General features: G+C 45.0%; 2 protein-coding genes across 2 annotated transcripts in view; both read right to left on the bottom strand.

Annotated features, from left to right (window-relative positions):
• fam163aa (family with sequence similarity 163 member Aa) overlaps window positions 1–2,128 on the bottom strand; it is a 12,400-nt gene extending 10,272 nt beyond the window's left edge. Inside the window, exon 1 of the mRNA XM_062528127.1 lies at window positions 2,049–2,128. The gene's annotated coding sequence lies outside the window, so the exon portion shown is untranslated. The remainder of the gene's footprint in view (window positions 1–2,048) is intronic.
• A 3,423-nt stretch (window positions 2,129–5,551) lies between these two features.
• On the bottom strand, window positions 5,552–21,484 carry nrd1a (nardilysin a (N-arginine dibasic convertase)). The gene is made up of 31 exons (XM_062528117.1): window positions 21,453–21,484; window positions 20,432–20,740; window positions 19,748–20,006; window positions 18,802–18,883; window positions 18,446–18,599; window positions 17,053–17,126; window positions 16,867–16,962; window positions 15,810–15,932; window positions 15,628–15,685; window positions 15,444–15,517; window positions 15,063–15,132; window positions 14,874–14,951; window positions 14,622–14,742; window positions 13,955–14,013; window positions 13,745–13,799; window positions 13,552–13,656; window positions 12,745–12,868; window positions 12,457–12,543; window positions 12,149–12,268; window positions 11,997–12,048; window positions 11,217–11,367; window positions 10,828–10,955; window positions 10,450–10,612; window positions 10,323–10,354; window positions 10,093–10,231; window positions 9,682–9,729; window positions 9,081–9,133; window positions 8,893–8,976; window positions 8,317–8,524; window positions 8,119–8,208; window positions 5,552–6,362 (listed from the first exon to the last, which is right to left on the bottom strand). Exons 2-31 carry the CDS (start codon window positions 20,620–20,622, stop codon window positions 6,123–6,125), a joined length of 3,318 nt encoding a protein of 1,105 aa, XP_062384101.1. The 5' UTR covers window positions 20,623–20,740; window positions 21,453–21,484; the 3' UTR covers window positions 5,552–6,122.
• Between the last annotated feature and the right edge of the window lie 2,242 nt (window positions 21,485–23,726).

The following is a 23,726-nucleotide window of genomic DNA, read 5'->3' as shown; positions in this document are numbered from 1 at the left end:
TGCACATGAATGGTATGACATTTTATTCTTGTAACCATCATATGGGCCAATGATTTTTCTACTTATGGCCAATGGCCTTTAACTGCCAGAAATCTACTGGCCATCCTGAATCTGAGATTACATACATGGCCCCATGTGCAGGTGCTAAAGCCAATGGTCATGTACAAATACGTCCTCATTAACGTGTGAGTGTTTGAGAGAGAGAAACAAAGAGACATACAGAGAGAGAGAGAGAGAGAGAGAGAGAGAGGGGGGGGGGGGGGGGTTGATATAGGATATCATTTGATGATGATAGTTAAGTTATGAGTTCACAAAACACAGCTTGTAGTAGTCCATTTGTCTTCCAAAGACTTCAACTAAATAAGAGCAATGACACTCAGTTGAGCGCCTATGTCCACCTCATAAAGCACCATGACACATACACTGACCAGTCCCTAGAATATTCTTGCAAGTTCAAGACGCAATAGCATTTCCATGCCGGAACACAAAAAAAAATTAAGATTCTTGTCATCAGCCAGGTCCTGGAGCAAACACCTCACCAGTAAATCGCCTAATAGCGCAGCATCTTAACCAAGCTTTAAAAACAGAGCTTAATGGAAGGCTACGGATGTCCTTCTGTGCATCTGTGGATCGTGTCTCTGTGTCTTTGTCTGAACAGTGAGCTGGCAAGGCGACTGCGCAAATGTTCTGTTTTTATTGAGGAGCTGCTGATTCTCAGCTGAAGGAAATTGATAATGAAGTTTTAAGACTGGGTGGAAAACAGAATCTTATATTGTAAACTCTAATCTGATATGCGAACTGCTCTACAGCTGAGGTATAGACGATCTGACTCAACTTGATCTAGCGTGAAGTGAAGTGTAGTTTGCTGCGCTTTGATTCAACTTGATGCTTACACAGAGCCCAGTTTCATCAGGGGCCTCTGGATGCTCTTCCTTGTGACAGCACTTTGTACCGGCTCAGAGTCCCTCTCAGTCAGGCACTGAGGCACTTTGAAGGGATGTCACCCGCACAGACGACCTGCTTGGGGGACGCTGCTTAGTAAACTTCACACGCCACAGTTTAAAGGCATCTGCTTGAAACACAACCCACCACAATCATACACACACACACGTCACACACACACACACACACACACACACACACACACACACAAAGACACGCTACTCCCACGAGCACCACATCTGCCAAGCCATAGCCTGCAGAAGGGATCACCGCAAATCCAGCAAAAACAAACCACATGGAAACATGTGCAAACATCAGATGCTGCATGGACTGTTATGGAGATCTGGACTGGCCAGCCACCCGGAGACCCCGAGGGTCTACCTTACACACTTGCCAATCTGCCCCCCGGATGAGCAGTATAACAGCTACCCTGAGAGGAAGCATTACATCACTGCCACAGCACTTAGTGCTGGAGACACTGAAATGTGCATAGAAAATGTATGGAAAGTGCATGGAGACACAGGTTAGCAGGCATCTTCTCCTTTTTGCCATTTAACAAGGTGAAATGATAGCAACATGGCATAGTGGTATTTCTGTCATTTAATCAGACAGTAATTAAGTAGACTAATGTAAGAAGAAACCGTGTGCACTGACTGAATAAAATATCTATTCTGATTTTTTTCCCATCAACTAACAACCTTGGTATCTACGGTCATATAGCAGCTTGTGTAAAGTCACTGGAAGTCACATGCCTTTCCATCGATATATTAAACAACAGCATGTTACACTTTCTAGCTGGCTGCTCAGGGAAAAGAATAATTTCAGGTATTATCTGCACGCATGCAAAGACAAAAAAAATCCCGTTAAAGTCACATTACCAATGTCTGCGAATGTCTTTTGTCAAAACACGGAGTATTATTCCAAATATCAGCCGCCGATTGCGTCTCGTGGTGGCTGCACAAGGTTGCACGATGCTTTGCTTCGTTGGCAGAAAATCTCCACTGTCCGCTACATACACATACACATACACACACACACTGTGACTTCTGTTATTCGAAAATGACCACGGTCGCATCATCACTGGTTGTATGCATTATTTTCCTCACCATGTCTGCCTTCTCCCTCAGCTGTGCTGGTCGTGTGAGAAATGATGTTGCATTTTCTTGGTGATTGCAGAGGTGCGAGTTGGTGTTGTAGCCCAGATTGCGGCTCAGTATCCAACCCATGCAGAGAGCAGCTCAGGAGCGCTGTAGGGCGCTAACGGAAACGCAACAGTCTGAGCAGCGGCAGCGACCGGCAGAGGTCAGGGGACGAAGTCCTCACGCGCCTGCTGCAGGGGTCCGGAGTTAAAACATCGGCTCCTTCGGTTCGGCTACGTCACATTTCACATGGTCTCCTAGAGAACAACCTCGACTACAGTACGAATAGGACAAGATATATTTAGGCGATTTGTCAATAGTTTTATTCACCTTATTGAAACAGAATTTCTATCAACTCATCAACAACTCCCCTGTAACTGTATCTGCCTACACTTAGAATGCGCAAACGCTCCCTTTCTTTTGACAATATTACTACAGAAAAAAATTATTGCAAATACTAATAATGCCTACTGTAAAAAAAAAAAAAAAAAAAAAAATCTCCTGAACTAGGCTACATTAATTACATTGTCAATTTGTTGATGGAGGGCAGTTAGGACAAACCAACATCCTAATTAACAAGACAAAAACATCCTGAGAAGGACACCAACTGAGAAGAAAGCAAAACACGATATATAAAATCAAATGCCACACTGCCACACCTAGATAGAACCATTGGAACACAAAAAACCCTAGCAACAGCAGGCAAGTGATCATGCCACTGGGGTCTAACTGGATGATTGGCGACTAACCACATCTCTTCACAGACATTACAGCCAAGCTATGTGCACTTATTTGTGCTCATCTGAAAGCTGCCTGCCATCAGGACCTAAGGATCCACACCAACCATCCTCAGCCAGCCAGTCAGTCTCTCAGCAGGCAGATGCTGTAACTGCTGACTACCACCGAGAGGACTTTCTGCATATCTATTGCGCATGGTCCCATAAATCAACCCTAATGAAACTGTCAGACGTCACATGCTTTCGTACATCCATTTAAACCTAGGACTAGCATTAAAAAACATAATTTAAATACTCTTTGTGGCGCCCCCCACTTAACAACCCTGCATGAAGAAAACAGTCAGAAACTAGCTTATACTGGTAGCTGGTTTTAGATAGTCTATCTAATTAAGCCCTTGAAACATATCACTTCACAGATGCTTGCTGTATTTTTCTGTGACAAAGTGTACCATGTTGAGGAGATGAGGGAGCCTGCAGACAGTGGTCTTAAAGTTCCACAAGAATACAATTTGGTGGGATGGCCTACTAAAGTACTCTGGCTCGCTGACACGATAAGGCACTTTTATCATCTGTCTCGCCACACTGGTCATGCTCACTCGCATAGTAAATCACAGCAGGCCCTCCTTGGGACTATTTAAGACAGGTGCTAATTCAACCAGAAGCGATACTTTGCAAGAGAGTCCTGATTTAAATGGTGGCCGTCTTGTAGTCAAACCATTCGGGCTTAGTTCTATGCCTCTTTTTAACTGAGGTAGAACCCATTTTGCCCCACTTCATTGCAATGCTTTTGTCTTTCATTCACACATTGGTAATTTGCGACTACAGATTTGTGAAACTAGAAATTGGAATTAGGAATGCTGCTACACCTGTTATGAGACCTGCCAACCTGCAGTCACAGTTATTTTTTCCTACTGTATTTCTGACAAATGCTGCACAACAGTGTAAAGTAAGGAAATGCACACATACTGTATACAGAGAGAAGAGGGAGAGAGCAGAGGGACAGAGGAAGAAAACAACAAAGCACTGCACAGCATGCCCCTGAATCACTGCCTGAGTTCATTATAATCCCTAGCAGGGTTCTGCAGCAAAAAACATTAGAACAGCATCCACCAAAATGGAGCCTCTTCATGGTGAACAAGGGGGCGAGTATGAGCAGAGAGATAAGAGTGAATGCAACCAAACACGTGAGCGATGAGAGTCGAGCCCTGTGGGTCGGAGTGAGACGGAGCCATAGGCTTCCATAAGCTTGGATGGAGCCATAGGCTTCTATAAGTGCCTGTGCCAGCGACTGTATCTGTCTGCAGGTCTGTCTGTTTTCATCTCCTGTATGATCCGGTGAGTGTGTCTAATGCTTTTCATATGCATCCATATTAATGACCTTTTTTTTTGCAGCGCATGTTAGAGCTGCCTGGAACGGAGTTGACACTGCATCAGTGTGGGTCATATGGGACTGTACTGGGAAAATGGCACCGCGATTCACTGCTCTGATGCAGCAAGCAATCAGAGAGAGCATGGCAGATGGTGGGACAGCAAGAGCCAGTGCTACAGTACCTACTCTGGTTCAACAAAATGTATCTGTGGAAGCTGAGCTGGGAGCATTGGGCTAAGTGATACTAGACACATCCCAAACATTAAGTACAATCATTGAGGAAATTGCATTTAGATATTTGTATTTGTTATCATTATTTTTTTTGTCTTCTGCTTTGTTGGCTTCTGACACAGGTGATGTTTATTAGTGTGATTTTAAGGAGAATATTACAAAATCAGAGGTCCTGAATTTACATTAGGGATTTCTTCCCTGGTGTAAGACAGAGCAAGACAGCTTAGTGCACTGTCAAATGTGAAGGTTTAGCTGTTATCTTTGCAAAAGGGATTAGGCCTAAACCTGATTTTGCCCACTTTTATGCTGGTGGAAGTGAAAGTTACGACATCAAATGACTACAAAAGCCCATTCCATGACAAATACTCTATCTAAGAACATACTGACGAGAAGGTCTGACATATGGACAGAAAAGATAATGCCGTTTGCGAGAGGATCAGGCTGTGGAGGCGTGCCGTTCCATTTGTTCTTTGCGGGAGCGGGGGAAATGTGCCTCTGCTTAACACACAGCTGTGGCACCTTCAGCCAGCCTCGTCTCTAAGTGCTGCCCCAGTGAACACGTTGGAAATTAAAGCTCGCGCTCTGGTGGTGTAAAGGCTGAAAGAGCCATGTTTCTGTACCACTAAACTCGATTAGCGTCACCGTGAGCACGAAACGAGCCTCGGAGCGGCTAGAACGCGCTCCTGCAGGCAAGAAGAGTCGGCGTACGGCACAAACAAAAGAGCCCCGCGAGCCATATCTGCCATAAGGCACGAGGCCCCCACGCTCGCTGATATCAGCCTTACCAATTTGTGCTTTATTTATTAATCTTGTTTAACTGTTTTCTTTTTTAAAGTACATCTCCCACCACTTAAGCCGCTCGTTTGTCATGACACTCAGGGGCATAGCAGGAGAGAGAGAGCGGGGCTTGCGCGGGTAAAAGGCACAGGAGAGAATCCATGAATCAGCGTAATAGATGCCGCCTCTCATCTGCCAGCACGCGAACGTCCTCGGCTGCGCCGCGCCCCCCCCCGGGGGGCCTCGGCAGGCTCGGCGCCAACTCCGCCCGTGAGCCTGCGACGCCGCGGAGCAATGCATCAGGTCCGACGCCGCCGACATTTGAAATGTGTTAATTAAATGTACCACAGACCATGTCGCCATGCTTAATGCACTTTTAATAAGTATCATGGTTGAACACTCCTCATTTAAGCAGTGACCTTGAAGCCACTCATATTCACAAGCTGAAGTTATGCAAATGATGAACTGGGGATCTCGCCATCGGATTTTTTGCTCATGCAGCTTCACCTCTTCAGGAATGCCCACGAATACAGCAGAACCAAGTCTGTGATCGCCTACTGGCTGCCATGATAGCACGGCCATCTTTAAGGCCAGATCCGCCTCCAGTAGTGGTGTAATAGAGAGCCAATGCATTAGTACAAACAAAAACACAGCAGATATAGGATATCAGTAAAACACACACAACTTTGCTTTGCTAAAATTTCTCCAAATTTTTTCAAGTAGGGTTGTGTCAATGGACTGATCACACACAAACAAGGGGCGAGTGACAAAGGGGTTCCCCCGTTTCTCTCAACTCGCCGTCTCCACTGTCCAAGTCGCCTGTGAACCACCGCCTGTGGTGTTTTTTCCGTGCGCGGGTGAGTGGTGGTGGATGATGATGGAGCAGGGACTGGGTGCTTGTGTCGGTCGCTGAGGTGGCTGCTGTGCTTATTTGAGGACCTTGTGGTAGGGGTAGAGTTGCAGGGCTGCGGTGAAGGTGCGGATGTCCGTGATGACGGTGGCCGAGGCCAGCTTCGGGGAGACGGGCAGGAAGGTGAGCTTGGACACCTCGCCGTAGGAGGACGAAGCGGCGCACTTGATGACGCCACCGTCATCCCCACCTCCTCCTTCTTCTTCTTTGTGCTCCTCGCTGGGTGGGTCATTCTCCTCTACCCCAAAGCCCACCACCTGTGAACAGAGAGCCACCATTTTAACTCCACTCCGAGCTTTTCACTCTACATTGGGCATCTGTTTCCTCAAAACACGTTTTAACAGGAGTGCCATTCATCTATTGCTTTTTGGTGAGCTTGCTCTGCAGATTGGTCCAGCCACCTTCTCAATCATGCCCATTGCTGAATATTCAAAAACCCAGGAATCAATCAAAAACAGCAGCAGTTGAACCCAGGAAATGCCAGAGAACACGCATAAAGCGTTAGTAGTGACTAACGTTTCGACGCCACAGTCTTCATCTGAGTCAAACCGTTTGACTCTGATATTTTATATATTTTACAGTTGTCAACGTTTTAACTGCATTAGTTTGACTAGATTGACCCTCTATATTCATACATGAACGCCCTCCAACTGAGTATTTCACTTATCGAAGTTGTGAATTTACATTAATTCATCTTGAGTACAGGAGTGGAATGACACAATGGTGTTTGGACACAGATGTCACTAGTCAAACAACTCCTCTAGAGCTAAATTACATTGATCGAAGGAAAAACAAGATTGAGGCTTTACCACAGAGCAACAGTGCAAGTACTGAGGGCCAATCGGCAAACACATCCAAACCGCCATTTTTTAATACTAAAGTACAGTCTGGTACACATACAGTTCAAGATGCTTCATTTTATGTATAGGGACCCTATTCATACTAGTGCAGAAGTGTGGTGCTATTTGGAGCATCATTACTGTTTCAAAAATGGCGCTTTTGATACGTCTGGCGATTGGCCCTTAGTACTTGCACTGTTAGCCATTTGGGTTGTAAGAGCTAGAGCCGGTCAAATACTAGAAAGAATAATACTTCTTCGATCAATGTAATCTAGCTCCCTGGGTTTCCAATTACTCCTGAATTACACTTCAGAAAAATATTGCAACACGTCAGAAACATTCATTATACTGTAAGTTGGCTGTGCATTCTCAATATTTTCCATGTAGGATGTAGCTCTATAGATACTGTAGCAAATGTACAGGACTATTTTTTTACCATCAACTTATAGGCTGTCGTCATTAACAAGGGACAGTGTTTTGAATGATGGATATTGCTATTTTTGATCAAACAACACTTTCTAGACACAGGTGTTACAAGATGTTACAAGAGCGCAAATTACATTGAATCACAGTTGTTTAGAAACTACACGGCTAATTTTTGTAGAAACACACCCTTGGATGGGTACTATCTTTAGGGATTCAGTAAACAACCGCAAAATGAATCGATTTTTTTTCACAATCTCAACTGGAACTAATGCAATTATGGTTAATCTGGTCACATCTATTATTTTTATATTCATATCCTCCTCCTTGTGTGACAGACTGTGAAGCTAACCTAACAGGAGTGCTCCTGATGTACTATGCACTCTCACGGATCACACGTTTTTGGAAGAAAGAAATTTGAAATATTGAACTGAAGCTCGACTTTCAAAAATTATATCGCAAATAATATATATCCCAATATATTTCCCCAAATCATCAACCCTAATTCAACCCTTTTTTTTACCAAATGTGTTTGGTGTACTTGGTGACTGACATGCGACCAGAAGTTGCGACGGTAACGCATCCTGCTATTTAAAAACAAGAAGATGATTAGTTTAGCGTTATCCTATTGCGGAGAGGGAATTTGAAAGACAACTGTTTATCCCACCCCTCCGATTGAGCCCTGCCTACGGTGAGTTCCCAGACCCTACATCTTGATGTGGGTCTGGCTTGTCAGGGCTTATGGGCTTACATGAACACTCAGCTTCTTGCTGGTTTGGCCCCGGTGCTCCATGTACCAGGAAACCAGCTCAGCCTTCGTCATCAGCTTGAGGGCATCAATCTGAGCGGGAGGCACAGAGAAGAGATGTGTTTCAAGTCTGTCATTTGTTTCATATCGCTGACACAAAGCTCATCATTCATAACTACGCATGAGCGCGAACCCCCGCACCTCTCGGTTGAGTCTGTCGAAGACGTACTGCTGGGTGACCACCTCCGCCCAGTTCCTGTCCACCTCCTCGCCCAGGTGCGTGTCCTCGCACTCCTTCAGCTTGATGAGCGCCGTCACCTGGGTCTTGAAAGCCTCATCGCTCAGGGCAGTCATCTTCTCCCCGAAACTCACCAGAAACTCCTCAATCTTCGTCTCAACCAGCTCTGTACTGAGGTTGGGGAAAAAAACACACACACGCACGCGGGCGCACACACACACAAAGGCACAGGCAATGTATTATAATTCCACAGAACTTTAAAAGAGGCGTCAAAGGAAAATGAAATCAAACACAACAGAGCCGACAGAATCCATTTTCGGGGGCATTTCCGCGGCAACAGTGCTTAGGCAGCCTCCGTCTCCGCGCTGATGAAAATGCTGCCACGCGATTAGGACTGTTACAAGACAGGCAACAATGCATTGAGCGTCTAATTAACATCTTGGGTAATTGCTGTCTCTTCATCATCCGCCTCTTAGCCGTGATTGCAGTCATTACTGTAAGCAGATTTGCAGACTGCAAATTAAATCAGGGCCGCTCACTTGAACTTGGTCGCCTGCGTCTCCACGGTGACGGAGAAGCCCAAGACCCCGGAGGTGTTGCGGCAGGTGGGGTACACGTGATACCTGAGAGGGGAGCAATGAAAAGGTCACGGCAGATGCAATCCCACAAATAAAACAAACACAAGCAGACCTAATGAAATGACTAGACACAACAATTTGGAACGAACCCAAGGGTCTCTTTCGTCCTCAGGAAGTCAAAACATGGCTCCTCCATGTGCATCTACACACGAGGACAGAGAAGGGCAAGTGTGAGATGTAGAATACGTATACAGAATACATACAGACACATTGACATTTTCTGAAAATTCCCTTTAGGATCAATAAAGTACTCTCTCACACAAATACAAACAAAACACACACACACACACACAAATACAAACACACACACACACACACACACACACACACACACATACACACACAAATACAAACACACACACACCAGACACACACACGCACGCACGCACGCACGCACGCACGCACGCACGCACGCACGCACGCACGCACGCACGCACGCACGCACGCACGCACGCACGCACGCACACACACAGTTATCTCCCTGCACTACAGTAGCTGAGTACTCTACATCCTCCTCCCCATCTAATTCCAGAGAGAGTCATCTCAAGAACCCCTGAGGGCTGTTGGTCTTGGAGGACAGCCAGCCCAAGGCAGAGTGGCCGGGATGGCTCTCTGGTTGGCCGACGGGACGGACCCCCCCCCCCCCCCCCCCCATCGCCCCCCCACCCCCCCCCCCCGCAGCCCACTCACCACTAGCAGCTCCATCAGCGTGTGCTCCCGCAGGTTCTTGGGCCCCGACTGAAGAGGGAGAGGAGAGCAGGTGAAGCAGCTTATCAAAACACAGACACTTTTAAGGGGGCCAATCTAAGCCCACTTTGGCAGTTTCTGATGAGGTGAGGTTAATTTAAGGTTAAGAGGCAATGCCACACGATGGGATGGTGTTTGATCACAAGAAGCTCTTGTAACGGTCTATTAAAAAGACTGCCGGTGCACTATCTTTGTTTAAAATCACATTTCCACAGAATAGTTTTCTATCCCAAGAGACTCATCATACAAAGGGATTGAGAATTCACAGACAGACAGCGAGCAGCACATAGTTGATTATCAAAACAAAATAAATACTCCTTTCAACACACAAAAGAGTGGTCGAGACGGACACACCTGGTAATAAACGGTGACCTCAGAGTTAGCATCTCCTTTGTTGAGAGTCTTGACTTTACAAAGGTGGTGCTGCTGAGGAAGCTCCACCACTCGGAAGAGAACAGGGACCTCTACTGACAACTTCTTGAACTTCAGCTTCCTGAAAACAAATGAGGAGAGGATGTTCTCCAGAGGTACTGTATAACAACACACTGTTCATTCCCACCCAAAGTCCAAGAACAAATACTCACTCTGTAACATACTGCAGAAACTCCATTGATTCCTGTTAACAAAGAGTAGAAACAACAGATGTCAAGTGTATTTATATCAATGGCAAAGGGATCACTATTCAACCAGGAGCCAAGAGCGCCCACCCACCCTGCTAGTGAAGTTGCCCTGCACCAGGCCCTCAGCATACAGCTCGGACTTGAACCCGCCGACAAAGTCCATGAGGTCAGCGACGGTGAGGCCGTCCACAACAGCCTGGTACTTCTGGATCATGGACAAGCGCGCGTGTTCTAGGATCAGCAACCGCACGTCCCTGAGGTCGAGGGGAGGAGAACACAGAAAGCAAATGTGGAGAACCGACATAGAGATAGCATCTACAGAGGATTAGATGCTATTTTGTGTCTACTGCAGGTGTTGGTGGAACTAAGTAGGCCCCCAAGGTACAAAAAAGTAACTTGGAGGAGGAAAAGTAAGAAGAATACATTATGCTGAAGAGGGAAGGTGGCCATATTTAGACGTCTGACATACTTTCCTAGTTTCTCTGGCTTTATTAGGATGTTGAAGTAGGTCTTCTTGAGCTGTTCAGCAAACATGGTGAACACATCAGCAGCTGCACTGAAGTCCGTCAGGTGGTCCACGATCAGGTTGAACAGCAGCTGAAACAACACGAGACGAGAGGCCGTGTCTCAGAGGCAACCATGCACTGGAATTCTGAACCAACATTAATTGTCTGTGCATTCTAATGCTAACACAGACACAGACATCTGCTTTGGTGTTGTTTAATTTTTTTTCTACTTCAATTGACAATTTTTGGGCTCTTTTTGTGCTTTAATTGACATATGACTACATGTGTTTTGTTGGCTGTGTGAGTGTGTGTGAGTGAGTGAGTGAGTGTGTGCGCGCGCGTGTCTCCTCACAGGTAGCTTGTGGTTGAAGCCCTTGACCTTGATGACTAGGCCGTGCTCCCCGGCCACCAGCTTGTACTCCAGCTGTGCCACGTCGGCCTCGTATGCCGGCTCGGCCAGGTTGTGCGTCAGGATGTTCACAAAGAGGTCGAATAACACCAGGCTGAGGAAGACAGAACAGGAACAGGAACAGGAACAGGGGCAGGAAGCCTGGAGTCAGATCAACTCAGCTGATTTGGGTAGAGCAGGCAAACGTGCTAACCTCAAGCATGAGCAGCGTGGACTTTAGTAAGGTTTAAAGGTTTGTAAATCCACTTTACAAACCTTCCTTATGCAAATGCAAAGTCTCAAGTCCAATTAAAGCTAATTTGAAAACTTGGAAATGTCAATTTACTACTTTAACATCATAGGTAAGACACTGAAGTATTAACATGATACCACACAATAGCTAATTCATGCAAGTAATAATTCATGTTTTGTCAGAATTTTGTCAGACTTTGCACTTTGTCCAGAATGTAAGCTACTGACATTGGGTAGTTTCATACAGAACACTTCACAGTTGGTGAGTATGTAGAAAAACCACCAAACAGCTGCCACTGAGCCCTATCTCACATCTATCTGTCAGTGAACCCTTACAAATCATCCTACACTCATTGCTATGCCAAACTTGTACTATTCTAGACAGTATACGCTGTGCTTTGAACAATAAGACTTGCCAAAACAAAAGGTGGAACTTTTCCCTCTATCATCATAATACAATCATTTATATCCAAAGCACTTAGATGCACTTACTTTTTTGCAGACTTCTGAATCACAGGTGAGATTAAGTGGAACCGGATATATGCTGAAGACGAACGCAAAAATTACCACCAACACAAAAAACAACAATAATTGAAATCTCATTTTAATAGCACATCAGTGAGCCTCTCAAAGAAAACAAATACCTTTTGGTATCTTGAACTTGTTGTCCTTCTTATACCAAAGACATCCTCTATCGCTGTTGACCACCCTAACAGGATATTCCGTGTCAGGACAGTCCGATGTTTTCAGCGTAAAATCGGTTGCTGGTAGGAGAGAGTGTAGACCATCAACACTTGCAGTACACTTTAAGACAAAATGCTAATTGGTTCAAACTAGACCACAATATAGGTACTTCATGCATCATGCTACTGGGTTATATAGTCCATCACAGTACTTCCGCTCAATTGCCTTTTCTCCTAAATAAATAATGCCGTCTCTCATACACACATACCAATGAATTTGTTCTCAGCTGGGAGGTGCAATTCTGGGTTCAGTTCAAAGTCGCCTGTCCAGCGCTCGGTCCATTCCTTCTGGACATCTGCAGTGGACAGAGGCCAGGAGACAACAAGAACTGTCAGGCTAAGAAAACCATTTTACCTCTCAGTCAACACGTGGCATTCAAGTGCTAAGATTCACTCTTAGGGATCTCTGTTAGCCACCAGTCACAGAGCATTACAGTTAGCCAACTCTTGACCCCCGCCCTGTAAATCATTTCACACGTTAGCCCAGTGGGGCTCACCCTCGATGCTGTACTGCGTGCCAAACCACTTCTCCCTCAGGCAGCACTGGCCCTCGTGCTCCGGGGACAACAGCATCAGGTTGGCCTTGTCTGGGGTCAGCAGGGACAGAGCAGCAGAGATGACCTGAGAGGGAGAGAGACGGGAGATAGAGAGATAGAGAGAGAGAGAGAGAGAGAGAGAGAGAGAGAGAGAGAGAGAGAGAGAGAGAGAAAGAGAGAGAGAGAGAGAGGGGGGGGCAGGAGAGGGGAGGAGGAAAGAGAAGTGCAAGAACAGGAAATTATATGTGCCTAAAATGATCAAATACCTTCAAAAGACAATATAGAGAATAGCCTTTCTTGACATCGTACATGGCCGAGCTTAAGCCTGAATTCAGGCACCATGCCTGAACTCTATCAGGCCTGGAAAAAGAGAGTAGATATAAGGAGAGAGAGAGAGAGAGAGGAGATAGAGAGATAATGAGGGAGCAGAAGAGAAGAGGAGAGGAGGAATGAGAGAGGCAGAGGAGAGGAAAGAGAAGAGGAAGAAGAGAGTAGACATAAGGAGAGACAGTAAGAGAGAAGAGGAGGTGAAGAGAGGATAGAAGAGGGAAGAGGGAGAGAGAAAGAGAGAGAAATAGACAGAAAGTGAGGGTCCAGTAAAAGAGAATTGGCTTGTGATTAGAAAAGGTCTTACTATTACCACATTATCAGCTGAAGGACACCTGTTATACTCAATGATATGGTTTGGAATAAGAAGCTTCTATTGAGGTGCAGTCCTTGGAGAAACAATGATAAAAGCACAAAGGCTGTAATAAGCATGTCAAGTACCTCTGGTTTGAACTCAAACATAAGCTGGTCTCCTGTCAGGTAGTCCTCCTTTGGAAACAGCTGCATGTTTTCACAGATGTCCTCCACATATTCAATTGGATCCGTCTGTAGAGCATCCAATGTCAGCAAAGTGTGTATCACTTTCTCAAAATCATGCAGTGAATTATAACAAATATAAGAGAATGACCTGTACCTGTTCCTGATAGTGGAACTCATTTGCTTCAATCTTTTGAATCTCCTCATATATTCTGAAACCATGCGCAGAAAGAGGAAGAGAATGAATCAGTGAGCCAGCAGACACACAATTATCATGTTCAGTTTTGTCCTTTACATTTATAGGCCAGGTGTGTGGACTTGGAGTGGAGGCCCTTATTCTACTCTAAAAATACTGCAGGTAACCTACCTCTGCTGAGGCCCCAGGGTCTGTAGCATTTTCATGTACTGGAACACAAGGTGGACCACCTGCAAAAGAAGCCAGGACCCACATCTCATATCAGGACCGATCTAACCCCATCACCTCGGGCAACAGAACATGACAGCCCCCCTGTAGCCCTGTGACACGCTAAGTGCAGCAGAAATGACAAGCATTGCCTCCCCCCTTTCCCGTGAGTTTAACGTTTTTGAGCGTGGCCGGTTGAAGACCACTGAGGCTTTTTCGGAGGGGAGCAGAGTGAGGCACTAAACTTGATTAGGGAGCGTTAAGCAGCGATAGGACTGAATAAACCCAGTGGATAATGGATACTGGATTGCTTTAACCTGCTTCCTGTCTGGCTCAGGGCCCTACTAATCCTATTAGACACACATGCATCAAACCTGCTCCACTTACTTCAGTAAGGATACTGGAGAAAGGGGGGGGGGAGGCGGAGGCCACCACACCACTGTAATGATGTTAAGTGTGACTTGTACAATATACCATGTAAGGTTTGGGAGCCTTTGGGTTAAAGCCATGTCTGGTCATCTCGGAATGCTTCAATTTTTTAATGTCGGAGGACTTCAGTGTACTGTAAGCAGGATGAATGAGGCAGTGCATTATGGGTAGTGGGTCTCTGAGCTGGAGGGCATGCACTGACCTGATAGAAGTTCTGGAAGCCCTCGTCAGTCAGCGTGATGGAGACGCTGAAGATGGAGTAGGTGGTGTTCTGGTCAAAGCCGGTTTCGCTGTTTCCCCCAAAGAGAGCCAGCGCCCAGCACCTGAGGGGGCGAGACAGAGACACGAGAGAGGTTTGCCGTTTCTGTCACACGAGAAGCAGAATTTCAGAATCCGCGCGGGATTAGTTAGAGGACAGCGTTTCCTTCGCGCGTCTGGACAAGACGACACTTACTTTTTCCTCAGCAAAGACAGAATGCTGCCGGTTCCTTCGTGGCCGATTAGCCAGGATATGTAATGGAGGGGTTTTACCCTGGGAACAAACACATAAGCCAGGTTTGAGTTTAGACAAAAAAGAAGCTGTTTAGACCACCTTGAAATGGTGGATAGCTTTGTAATTGGTGGAGATTCCCAGTGTTCTCACCTGTAATGTTTTTCCTGAGGAGGCAGGGCCCAGGTGATGGTGAGGGCGTGAACTTTTCTAACAGGCACCACTGCAACACAGACGGGGTTCCAATGGCATATTTATTACACACACACAACTTTAGCCCAAATATTGCATGCCACAGGTATAATATACTATTTCATCAGTGCATGGCATGCTCAACCCGTTACTGAACTAACACTTTTAGAGAAGCAACAACTACACGCTATACAAATAAACGGACTTGACTTGACTTGACATTTATGGGTGATCTTAAGGAATAGCAATGTATCTTTTGTAAAACATCATGTGTCATAACATGGTTAACAATAAAGTGTTCAGAACACCGTTTCCTAAAAAGGAAATGGCTTACAGACAGACCTCTGTAAAGCTTGTTGAAAGCTGGAGTGTCAAAAGGATCCACCAGCTCAGAGAAGTTAGGCTGCGGCTGAGCGCTAAAAAGGAAAATAAATAAATAACCGTGTCAATACAACCATGTCAGAGGATACAGTCAGACAAAGCCAGCACAGACTTGGACTTGGCCATAGTATGTCTCTCAACTCACTTGTTTGGAACCTTACTGAAGATCTCCCGCACCCATTCTTCTAGAGTGTCCAATTTCTCTGTGAGAAGGGAAAGCAGCACAAGTATGTTGGCAGGGGGAAATAGAATTTGGGCCATCTGTGAGTCAAGGCACCCCTTTGGTTTGGACAGGGAATGAAAAAAGGCAGAATTTAGCACACACACCTTTAGACTGCACGGCTAAGGTCATGTAACTGGCCGAATAGTATCTCTCCCAGAACTGGCGAAGACGCTTATAAACGTTGATCTTCTGTCTTTTGGGTTCATGCTTCAAAGTCTCAGCATTTCCTGGCCAGAAAGAAAACAAAAACATCAGCACTCTTTCTTAGAATTTAAAGGGATATTCCGCCATTTTTGGAAATACGCTAATTTTCCACCTCCCCTCGAGCAAAACAATCGATATTTACCTTGTTCCCGTTCATCCAGCCATTCTGTGAGTCTGGCGATACAACTTTTAGCTTCAGCCTAGCATAGATCACTGAATCGGATTAGACCATTAGCTTCTCGCCTGCTAGCTTCATGTTTAAAAGTGACTAAGATTTCTGATAATTTTCCCATTTAAAACGTGTCTCCTCACAAGTTAGAAAGTGCAATAAGACCAACTGAAAATGAAACCTGGCGTTTTTCTAGGCTGATTTGACATGGAACTACACTCTCATCTGGCGTAATAATCAAGGCAACTTGCAAACGTACCATAGGCGCAGTGATATCGTACGCAGCATCTGAAAATAGTCCCCATAGACATCAAGCAGTAGTAGTGCCAGTAGCTGCAAGTTGCCTTGATTATTACGCCAGATGAGAATGTAGTTCCATGTCAAATCAGCCTAGAAAAACGGCAGGGTTCATTTTCAGTTGGTCTTATTGCACTTTCTAACTTGAGAGGACACACGTTTTAAATGGGAAAATTACCAGAAATATTAGTCACTTTTAAACATGAAGCTAGCAGGCGAGAAGCTAATGGTCTAATCCGATTCAATGATCTATGCTAGGCTGAAGCTGAAAGTTGTATCGCCAGACTCACAGAATGGCTGGATGAACGGGAACAAGGTAAATATCGATTGTTTTGCTCGAGGGAAGGTGGAAAATTAGCGTATTTCCACAAATGGCGGAATATCCCTTTAACAGGTCGTAGACTGAGGGCACTTATGAACCAAGCATACGGGAATCAAGCATATGTTTTCACGCTGGGTCATTTCACATTGTGAAAGAGTGTGATTCTCACCCCAGCAGAACTTTCCCATGGGGTGGTTTTCCCTGGCCAGACCACCGAACAGCATCTCCTTACGATGAGAGTCGGATGGCTTTGCCAGCTGGTACTCTTTGAAGGAAACCATGCAATCACAATCAACAATAAGAACGATAGCCGATTGGACATCATCATATGCAATGGTTTTGGAAGTTCCCTTACCGCTGTCTACAGCTTCCACCTCTCTTTCAATGGCGTCTTTGATCATCAACGGACATATGAAGAACTGTGCCCACCTAGTATTACATGACAAATACAAACATATGTTCAAAACTAACGCAAGGTTACCTATCGAACATGCAGTGTAGCTATACGTTCTGAAGAAACTGTGTTCAACACTGACCATCAAAGACCATCAACCTTCGTTAAAATACCGAAGCAGTAGTCATACTCACCCTTGCACATACACATACACATAATAAAGGACATGCTTCAAAGCATGGCAAACGTGTGGTTAAAGGCCCAAGGTGGGCAGAGTCCACTTGATATTATGATATTACTGTATCCTAGACAAAGGATGTGTAATCATGTTCTAAATGTAACAAAAAATGAAACTAAGGACCTTTGTCTGTAACCTCCTTATGCATGCATATTGCTGTGTTTTTTGTGATACAATGTTTTGAACAATGGGAAGTCTTATTTAGACGAGTTAGAAGCTTTTCTGGCTGGTCTTTTTGGACAAGGTTTTGAGGCCTTGTGAGATTTCTGATTCATTTCCTTTTGTGGCCTTGTTGACCAACATTTCAACACTGTATAACAGTTCTGTTCGGTCTATCCATTCAGAAGTCAATGGGTGAGGACAGTGAGGCCTCACCATTTGCATTGCATTTGCTTTTCCTAGCATAACAGTTGAACAGTGATGAGAATCTGGCCTTAGTATTTCCATCCAACAATAATAACCAGTGCACTGCAGACATCTCTGCATGCTGTTTGTGAATACTACCAAATAATGGAGAGCAACACCTTTTGACTGTGCCTAACATATTTGCAAAGCTTCTATTAGTTTTAAAGAAGTGTTCCTCATTCAACTTTTAGGTGCAGATGTTTCTATGGCTGAATCCTGATTATCCATAAGCCCTGAACCCTCAAAGCCTTACATACTAACATACATCGTAAGTGATCAAGTTTGCGAAGGTGTAAGGGTTCAAAACACTAACAGGAATGGAACAGCATCTGTGACCTATCGTTAAATTGACAACACAAAAAAAACGTGTTTCCGTTTTATGGCAGTTGTTTACTAATTTTTTTTAAGCCTCCAGCCTCCCTTTGGGTAACCCCGTGTTGAATTGTAGGTAATTCCCTCGAGTAAAGTGTGCATAGATGCAGACTTACTGAGAGAGCACAGAAAGGGTGTGAGCGAGCCCTCAAGCACTTCACAGTTTCGCAGTGGGACAGCCCTAAACCCTCACGAAGTTCACGGGAACGCACATCAAAGTGTGCGAGATTGTGAGGGGAGAGATTGGGATTCAGCCTATATTTTGTGACTCGATCTCCCAGCAAAAGCACATGCGATTCCCCCGAGGATAAGAAACTGCAGACATTCAGTATGGCCTACCTATCAAGGGCTTCTTTGAAGTGTTTCCTCTGCACATCAAACTGGAATATCGTCCTCTCGCAGTCGGTGGAGGCATTATCACTGCCGCCGTGCTTTTTCAGGAATGCATCAAAGCCATTTTCTGATGGATACTTCTCACTGCCCATAAACACCACTGGGATAGAGGATGGCGGAAGGTGAGGGAGAAAAAAGGAACAAGAAAGGGAGGGTGAGAGAGAGAGAGAGAGAGAGAGAGAGGGGGGGGGGGGGTTACAAAAGCAAGCAAGAAAGTATTAAGAAAAAAAACTTTTCTGAAGCAGCAGAACTGGTATGTTTTGGACGACACCCAAATGTTTCATCCATTTGTAGCGACTCACTGTGTTCAAGGAAATGGGCTAGTCCTGGCAGGTCATTGGGGTCGCTGAAGCTCCCCACGCCAATGCAGAGTGCAGCAGCAGACTGGTGCAGCAGAGGAGAGAAAAAAAAGAGAAGGGAACTCGTGAGAGCCTACAAAACACAACACAACGGACAGACAAAGCGACTCTCACAGTCACAACAGAAAAACACCCCTAACCCCGCCACCAAGCCTGTTTCAAAGCCACAGATCCATTACGTCTGGCAGCTCATCTCATTGTTATCAATACAACTCTAGCCAGTTCCTCTTCAGAAGATGACTTGTTCACACAACTTACTTCCCAATTCAAATCACAAAAAGGGAAGAATGAAAAGAAAAGAAAAAAAAACATCAGTCTGGTACTCTGCTAATGTAATCACCTTCTGACACACAAACAGCCTTGCTAGCACACAGAAATAATTGTGGTACAAGCTACATGTTCACCTCCCACTCCCCATCTCATGTAACGCAATACCATGTAATAACTACCCCATTGCATCATTCACAGAGGCAGTGTCTAAACTGGGAGGCTGGTGACAGAGAAGCTAACAGGGTCCTACTGTGTGGGCACGAATCTCAGTATCGACCTGGCTCACATCTACAGGAAGCTGCAGGTATGTGTCAGTGTAATGAAAAAGAAAACCAAACCAAACAACAGACTTTGAGTTCATCTTTAAATATGGTTTCCTATGAGTGGCGGCTTGCTGTAGCAGAATGAGCTTGGCCACAAATTGCATGACACTATTTGAAATCAGTAATGACTCATTACGCTCTCAAATGCAGCACTGCTATAACAATGTTGTAAATAATACAGGGAATGTGTACAATCCTAATTTAGTGCAATTCAGTGCAATGCAGTGTGCGACTGAGGGATTACTGAGCGATGCTTTCCCAGCTCTATGTATTGAGCATCTCTTTGGCTTGCTGACCTGCTTTTCAGAGCTTGCTTTCTTCTTTCTCGTGTCATTTTCATCATCCAGGTCCTCAAAGTCACTGTCCTGTTCATCATCTCCCTCCTCCGACTCTTCGTCGGTGCCTTCTCCCGAGTCACCCTCCTCAGCACTCCCCTCTTCCTCCTCCTGCTCTTCCTCCTCCTCCTCAGATTCTTCATCATCATCCTCGGAGGCCGCCTTGCCGCTGAAGTCTGAGATAAGGAGAGCTCTCAAGCCGTTACCGAGTACAATGTACCTGGATTTCAAAGACGTAGAGAGAGAGTGTGTATGAGTTTCAGACAGAATCTTCAGTTTGTGCTGTATCCTGTCCATCCATACAGTAGCTTAATGGGTTAAAAGGGACAACACTCAACAGATCTTCTTTCACAGTGTGATAGACACCTACTGTAGTCCCAATCTAAGCAACGCTATGATGACAAGAGAGGAAACATGGGTATCTGCTTACATTCTAACATGAAACAAGCCTTTCAGTGTGCGATCAAATTCCATGTCAACTTGGCAAGAGCTTTACTCAAACCATGGCAGTAACAGTGATCTAATAGGATTATTAATGATCTTCAGAGATGTGAGAGACTGTAAAGAATTTCAGAATTGTATCAGATGAGTCAGTGAGCAAGCCAAAATCGCACTAGATAACTTGTTGACCTCATAGAGCTTTACCTGTACTGCTTTGGGTCACTGGGAGATTTCACAATTTCCGGATCTCCTTGACTGTCCTCTCCACCCCCATCCCCAGGAGGCACATCCTGGTCTCTTGGTTGTGAGAGCTGCTGTCCCTCTCCCCGATCCGAACCAGGCGTCGCGGCAGCTGCACTACATTCGGCATTTTTGGACTTGTTCGTGAGGGGCATTCTCACTGATGGCACTTTAGTACTGTGGCTGAATGACACCGTGTGACGATAAGAATGACAGGTAGACACCCACTTGCAAAGTCGGAGTGTACTTCTCGTTGCCTTGAACAGCGAAATCCTGAATATTTGATGCAAAATAACGGACAGACAGACAGGGTTGTGAGAGACACACTAGAACAACATGTGGAGAGGAAAACAATCGTATGAATGGCTTTGGAAGCTCTCTACATGCTGCTTTGTGCCAAAAACAATACTTCCAAATAAAATGCTGGCACGGCTAAGCGCCAACAGCTTTCATCATCAATAGATGTTTCACTCCCAACCAGTCCAAATGGCTTTGCTAGTTAGCTAACAGTTAATGTCACCCATTTCCAATGCGTTGGGAGATACAATGTAATACAGATACTGTAGGCTACAGAAATCATTTTCTCCCGACACATGGGTGATGTAACGTGGAAGTAGCCCTTTACAGTGGCACTGACTTTATCCACTGTAAAGTCAAAATGGGTAATCGAAACTGATAGATCAGCCACGTCAATGTCTGAACTAGCAAACCAATTATCTGGACACTAGTGGACTAACAGGCTAACGTTTCTGGGCTAACCATCATCATCATCGGTTGTGCTATCATGCAGCGTGCTAGCTGGCAACACTAACAGCATCCAAAGAAATGTTGTAACACGTCTTACAGGCAGGTGGCTCGGACAGTGAACAAACAGATTTTGTTACAGATGCAGTTTGTCCCAGCCAATTCGAATAATGTATGTTGCCACTCTAATAATTAATTTATTACAGTTAAACAAGTTGTAGCGTAGCATCAAAACTCATACCTGCTTGTCGCTGTGGATCAACCTAACTTCCGTACTCTAAAGAGGGCGGAACCTTTACAGCAAAGTGATTCGTGATTTGCTCAGAAATATTGCGACACTGTTACAGAACCCAATTACTGTCGTTCCAGTGACAAGGCCACGGTGCAGGGATTCTTGTGGGAGGATGAGTATGCACGGTTTTGAATTAGGCTGGGATTATACTTGCCGTTAGACCAAGCGTAAGCGTATGCGCCCGTGTGCGACCTGCTGTGTCCTGTGTACAGACTCGCTGCAGCATTACACACCTTACTGGAGGTCTTCACCAGGGGGAGACTAGTAGCCTAATGTCAGATGTGGATGTGGCCATGTGCCATTGTTTACTCTCATGATTGCCCCCAGCTTCGATGTCGATAATGCATCTTGCAGTCACCTTTTTTTGGAGTGATCGCCCCCTACTTTCTTATCAGTATTGCATCACGCGGACGCGTCGTGTTCGCTTGCGACGACGTGCACGACCGACGCACCAAACGACCGCAAAATACGCGAGGCAGCCATGATGCGTACACGAACTCGTTGTCTACAGCAAGTCTAAACGTGCCTTTAGACATAGGTCACTTAAGTATGTGCATAATCAGTTCTGACTGTCAAGCATACCTTACCCTGATGATAGTCCACCTCTCCTCCAAATGTTTTAATGTAACCAGTTAGCTGGTGCAGCTATCACCTTCACAGCACGACTCACATCATGTTACACTCATTCATTCATTCACTCACTCATGCAATCGATGGATCAATCAATCAACCAACCAACCAATCAATCAGATTTCATTTAAATACAACCTTTAATGCAAAGTGCCGAATGGTAGCTAGGCACCAGCAGGACGTTGGCTAGGAAAAATAGGCCTACATGACAGATGAGATCAGTAGCCTATGGCACAACAGGGACATTGTCAGCAAACCTTATAGGCTAAGCAAAGTATAGGAATGGTAAGAGAGAAAGGTGAAATAAATAGCCTACAAGAATGATGGAAATGAAAAAAAAATGAAGAATGCTTTCTTTCTGGTCCACAGTGCTGCAGCATTTTGTATGGTGTTGAGAACTTCCTTGGCTAGACCAAAAAAAGAGCATTTGCAGTAGTTCAGCCTTCTGGTAATAAACACAATACAGTTTCTCTGTATCTACAGGAGAGGGAAATGTCTGTAGCTAGGCCTAGGCTGTACTTTAGCACTATTTCTGAGTGGATAAAATGCATTTTTTGTGATATGGCATACAGTGTTAATTGTGTTAGAAATGTTAGAAATGGGATGCACAAAACATAGGCCTTGTCAAATCATCATAGTGTTTCATTATTTATAAACAAATAGGCTTACAGTAATGTTGTTCGCCAAAACAGAACACGCCTGCATATTTGCAGCCTATTTCAGACTGTATTGATGCATCATGCCTATGTTTGGCAAGCCTTTTTATTGATTTATTTTCATAATTAGGCTATGTTTTGCATAGCCATGCATTCCAGGGCTCCTGTTCATCATATCAATACAAAATCAATGCATCATGCCTTGATCATGATTCGCAGGAGGGGAAAAGTCCAGATTGTTCTAGTCCCTTATTATCATCACTCTTTACAATCTTGATGCAGGCCATGTTTATGGACTAGTTCATTTTCATTTTAAATATTAAAAAGAATGTGTGGTGTTTACTGCACTACTAAAGAAAGCCACAAGGTGACAGACAAACCACTATTTGCTGGGGGGAGGCAGGGTCAGAATGGGATGAAAAACGGAGATGTGCATTTTCAGCATAGTCAATTTCACATCTGTGAGGGGCTGGCTAATGCCAAAGCAGGGGATGGAGAGCCCGATGCAACCCTAACGAGGTCAGGTGCAGTGGCTTTGTGGGCCAGTCTTTCTACAGGGCTCTTTAGCACTGGGAACTTGAAGAATTGGACAGGAGCAACGCCATCAAGAACATCACAGATGATTCAGGGAAGACATCTTAGCTGTGGATAGAGCAGGGCACAAACTGTGTACTACACAAACTCCTTGGACATAAGCCAGGAGCCACCTCATCTGCATTGCTTGGACTAGGTTATTTGTCTGATGATGAAAGACCTGAAATACCCAATGACCCCAGGTATCACTATTGATGTTTCCAAGCTGCATTGTAAGGTGTGTGCCAAAACCATCGGATAAACATGCTTTGTAGTGATAATGCATGTTAGGTGCAGGCTGGGAGTTTTGACGTCTTGTCACCTCAAGCTTAGAACTGGTTACCAATCCGAAACTCAAGAGATG

This window comes from Sardina pilchardus, chromosome 2 (genome assembly GCF_963854185.1).
Source record: "Sardina pilchardus chromosome 2, fSarPil1.1, whole genome shotgun sequence".
NCBI classification, from domain to species: domain Eukaryota; kingdom Metazoa; phylum Chordata; class Actinopteri; order Clupeiformes; family Clupeidae; genus Sardina; species Sardina pilchardus.
This window is presented reverse-complemented; position numbering and strand designations above follow the sequence as displayed.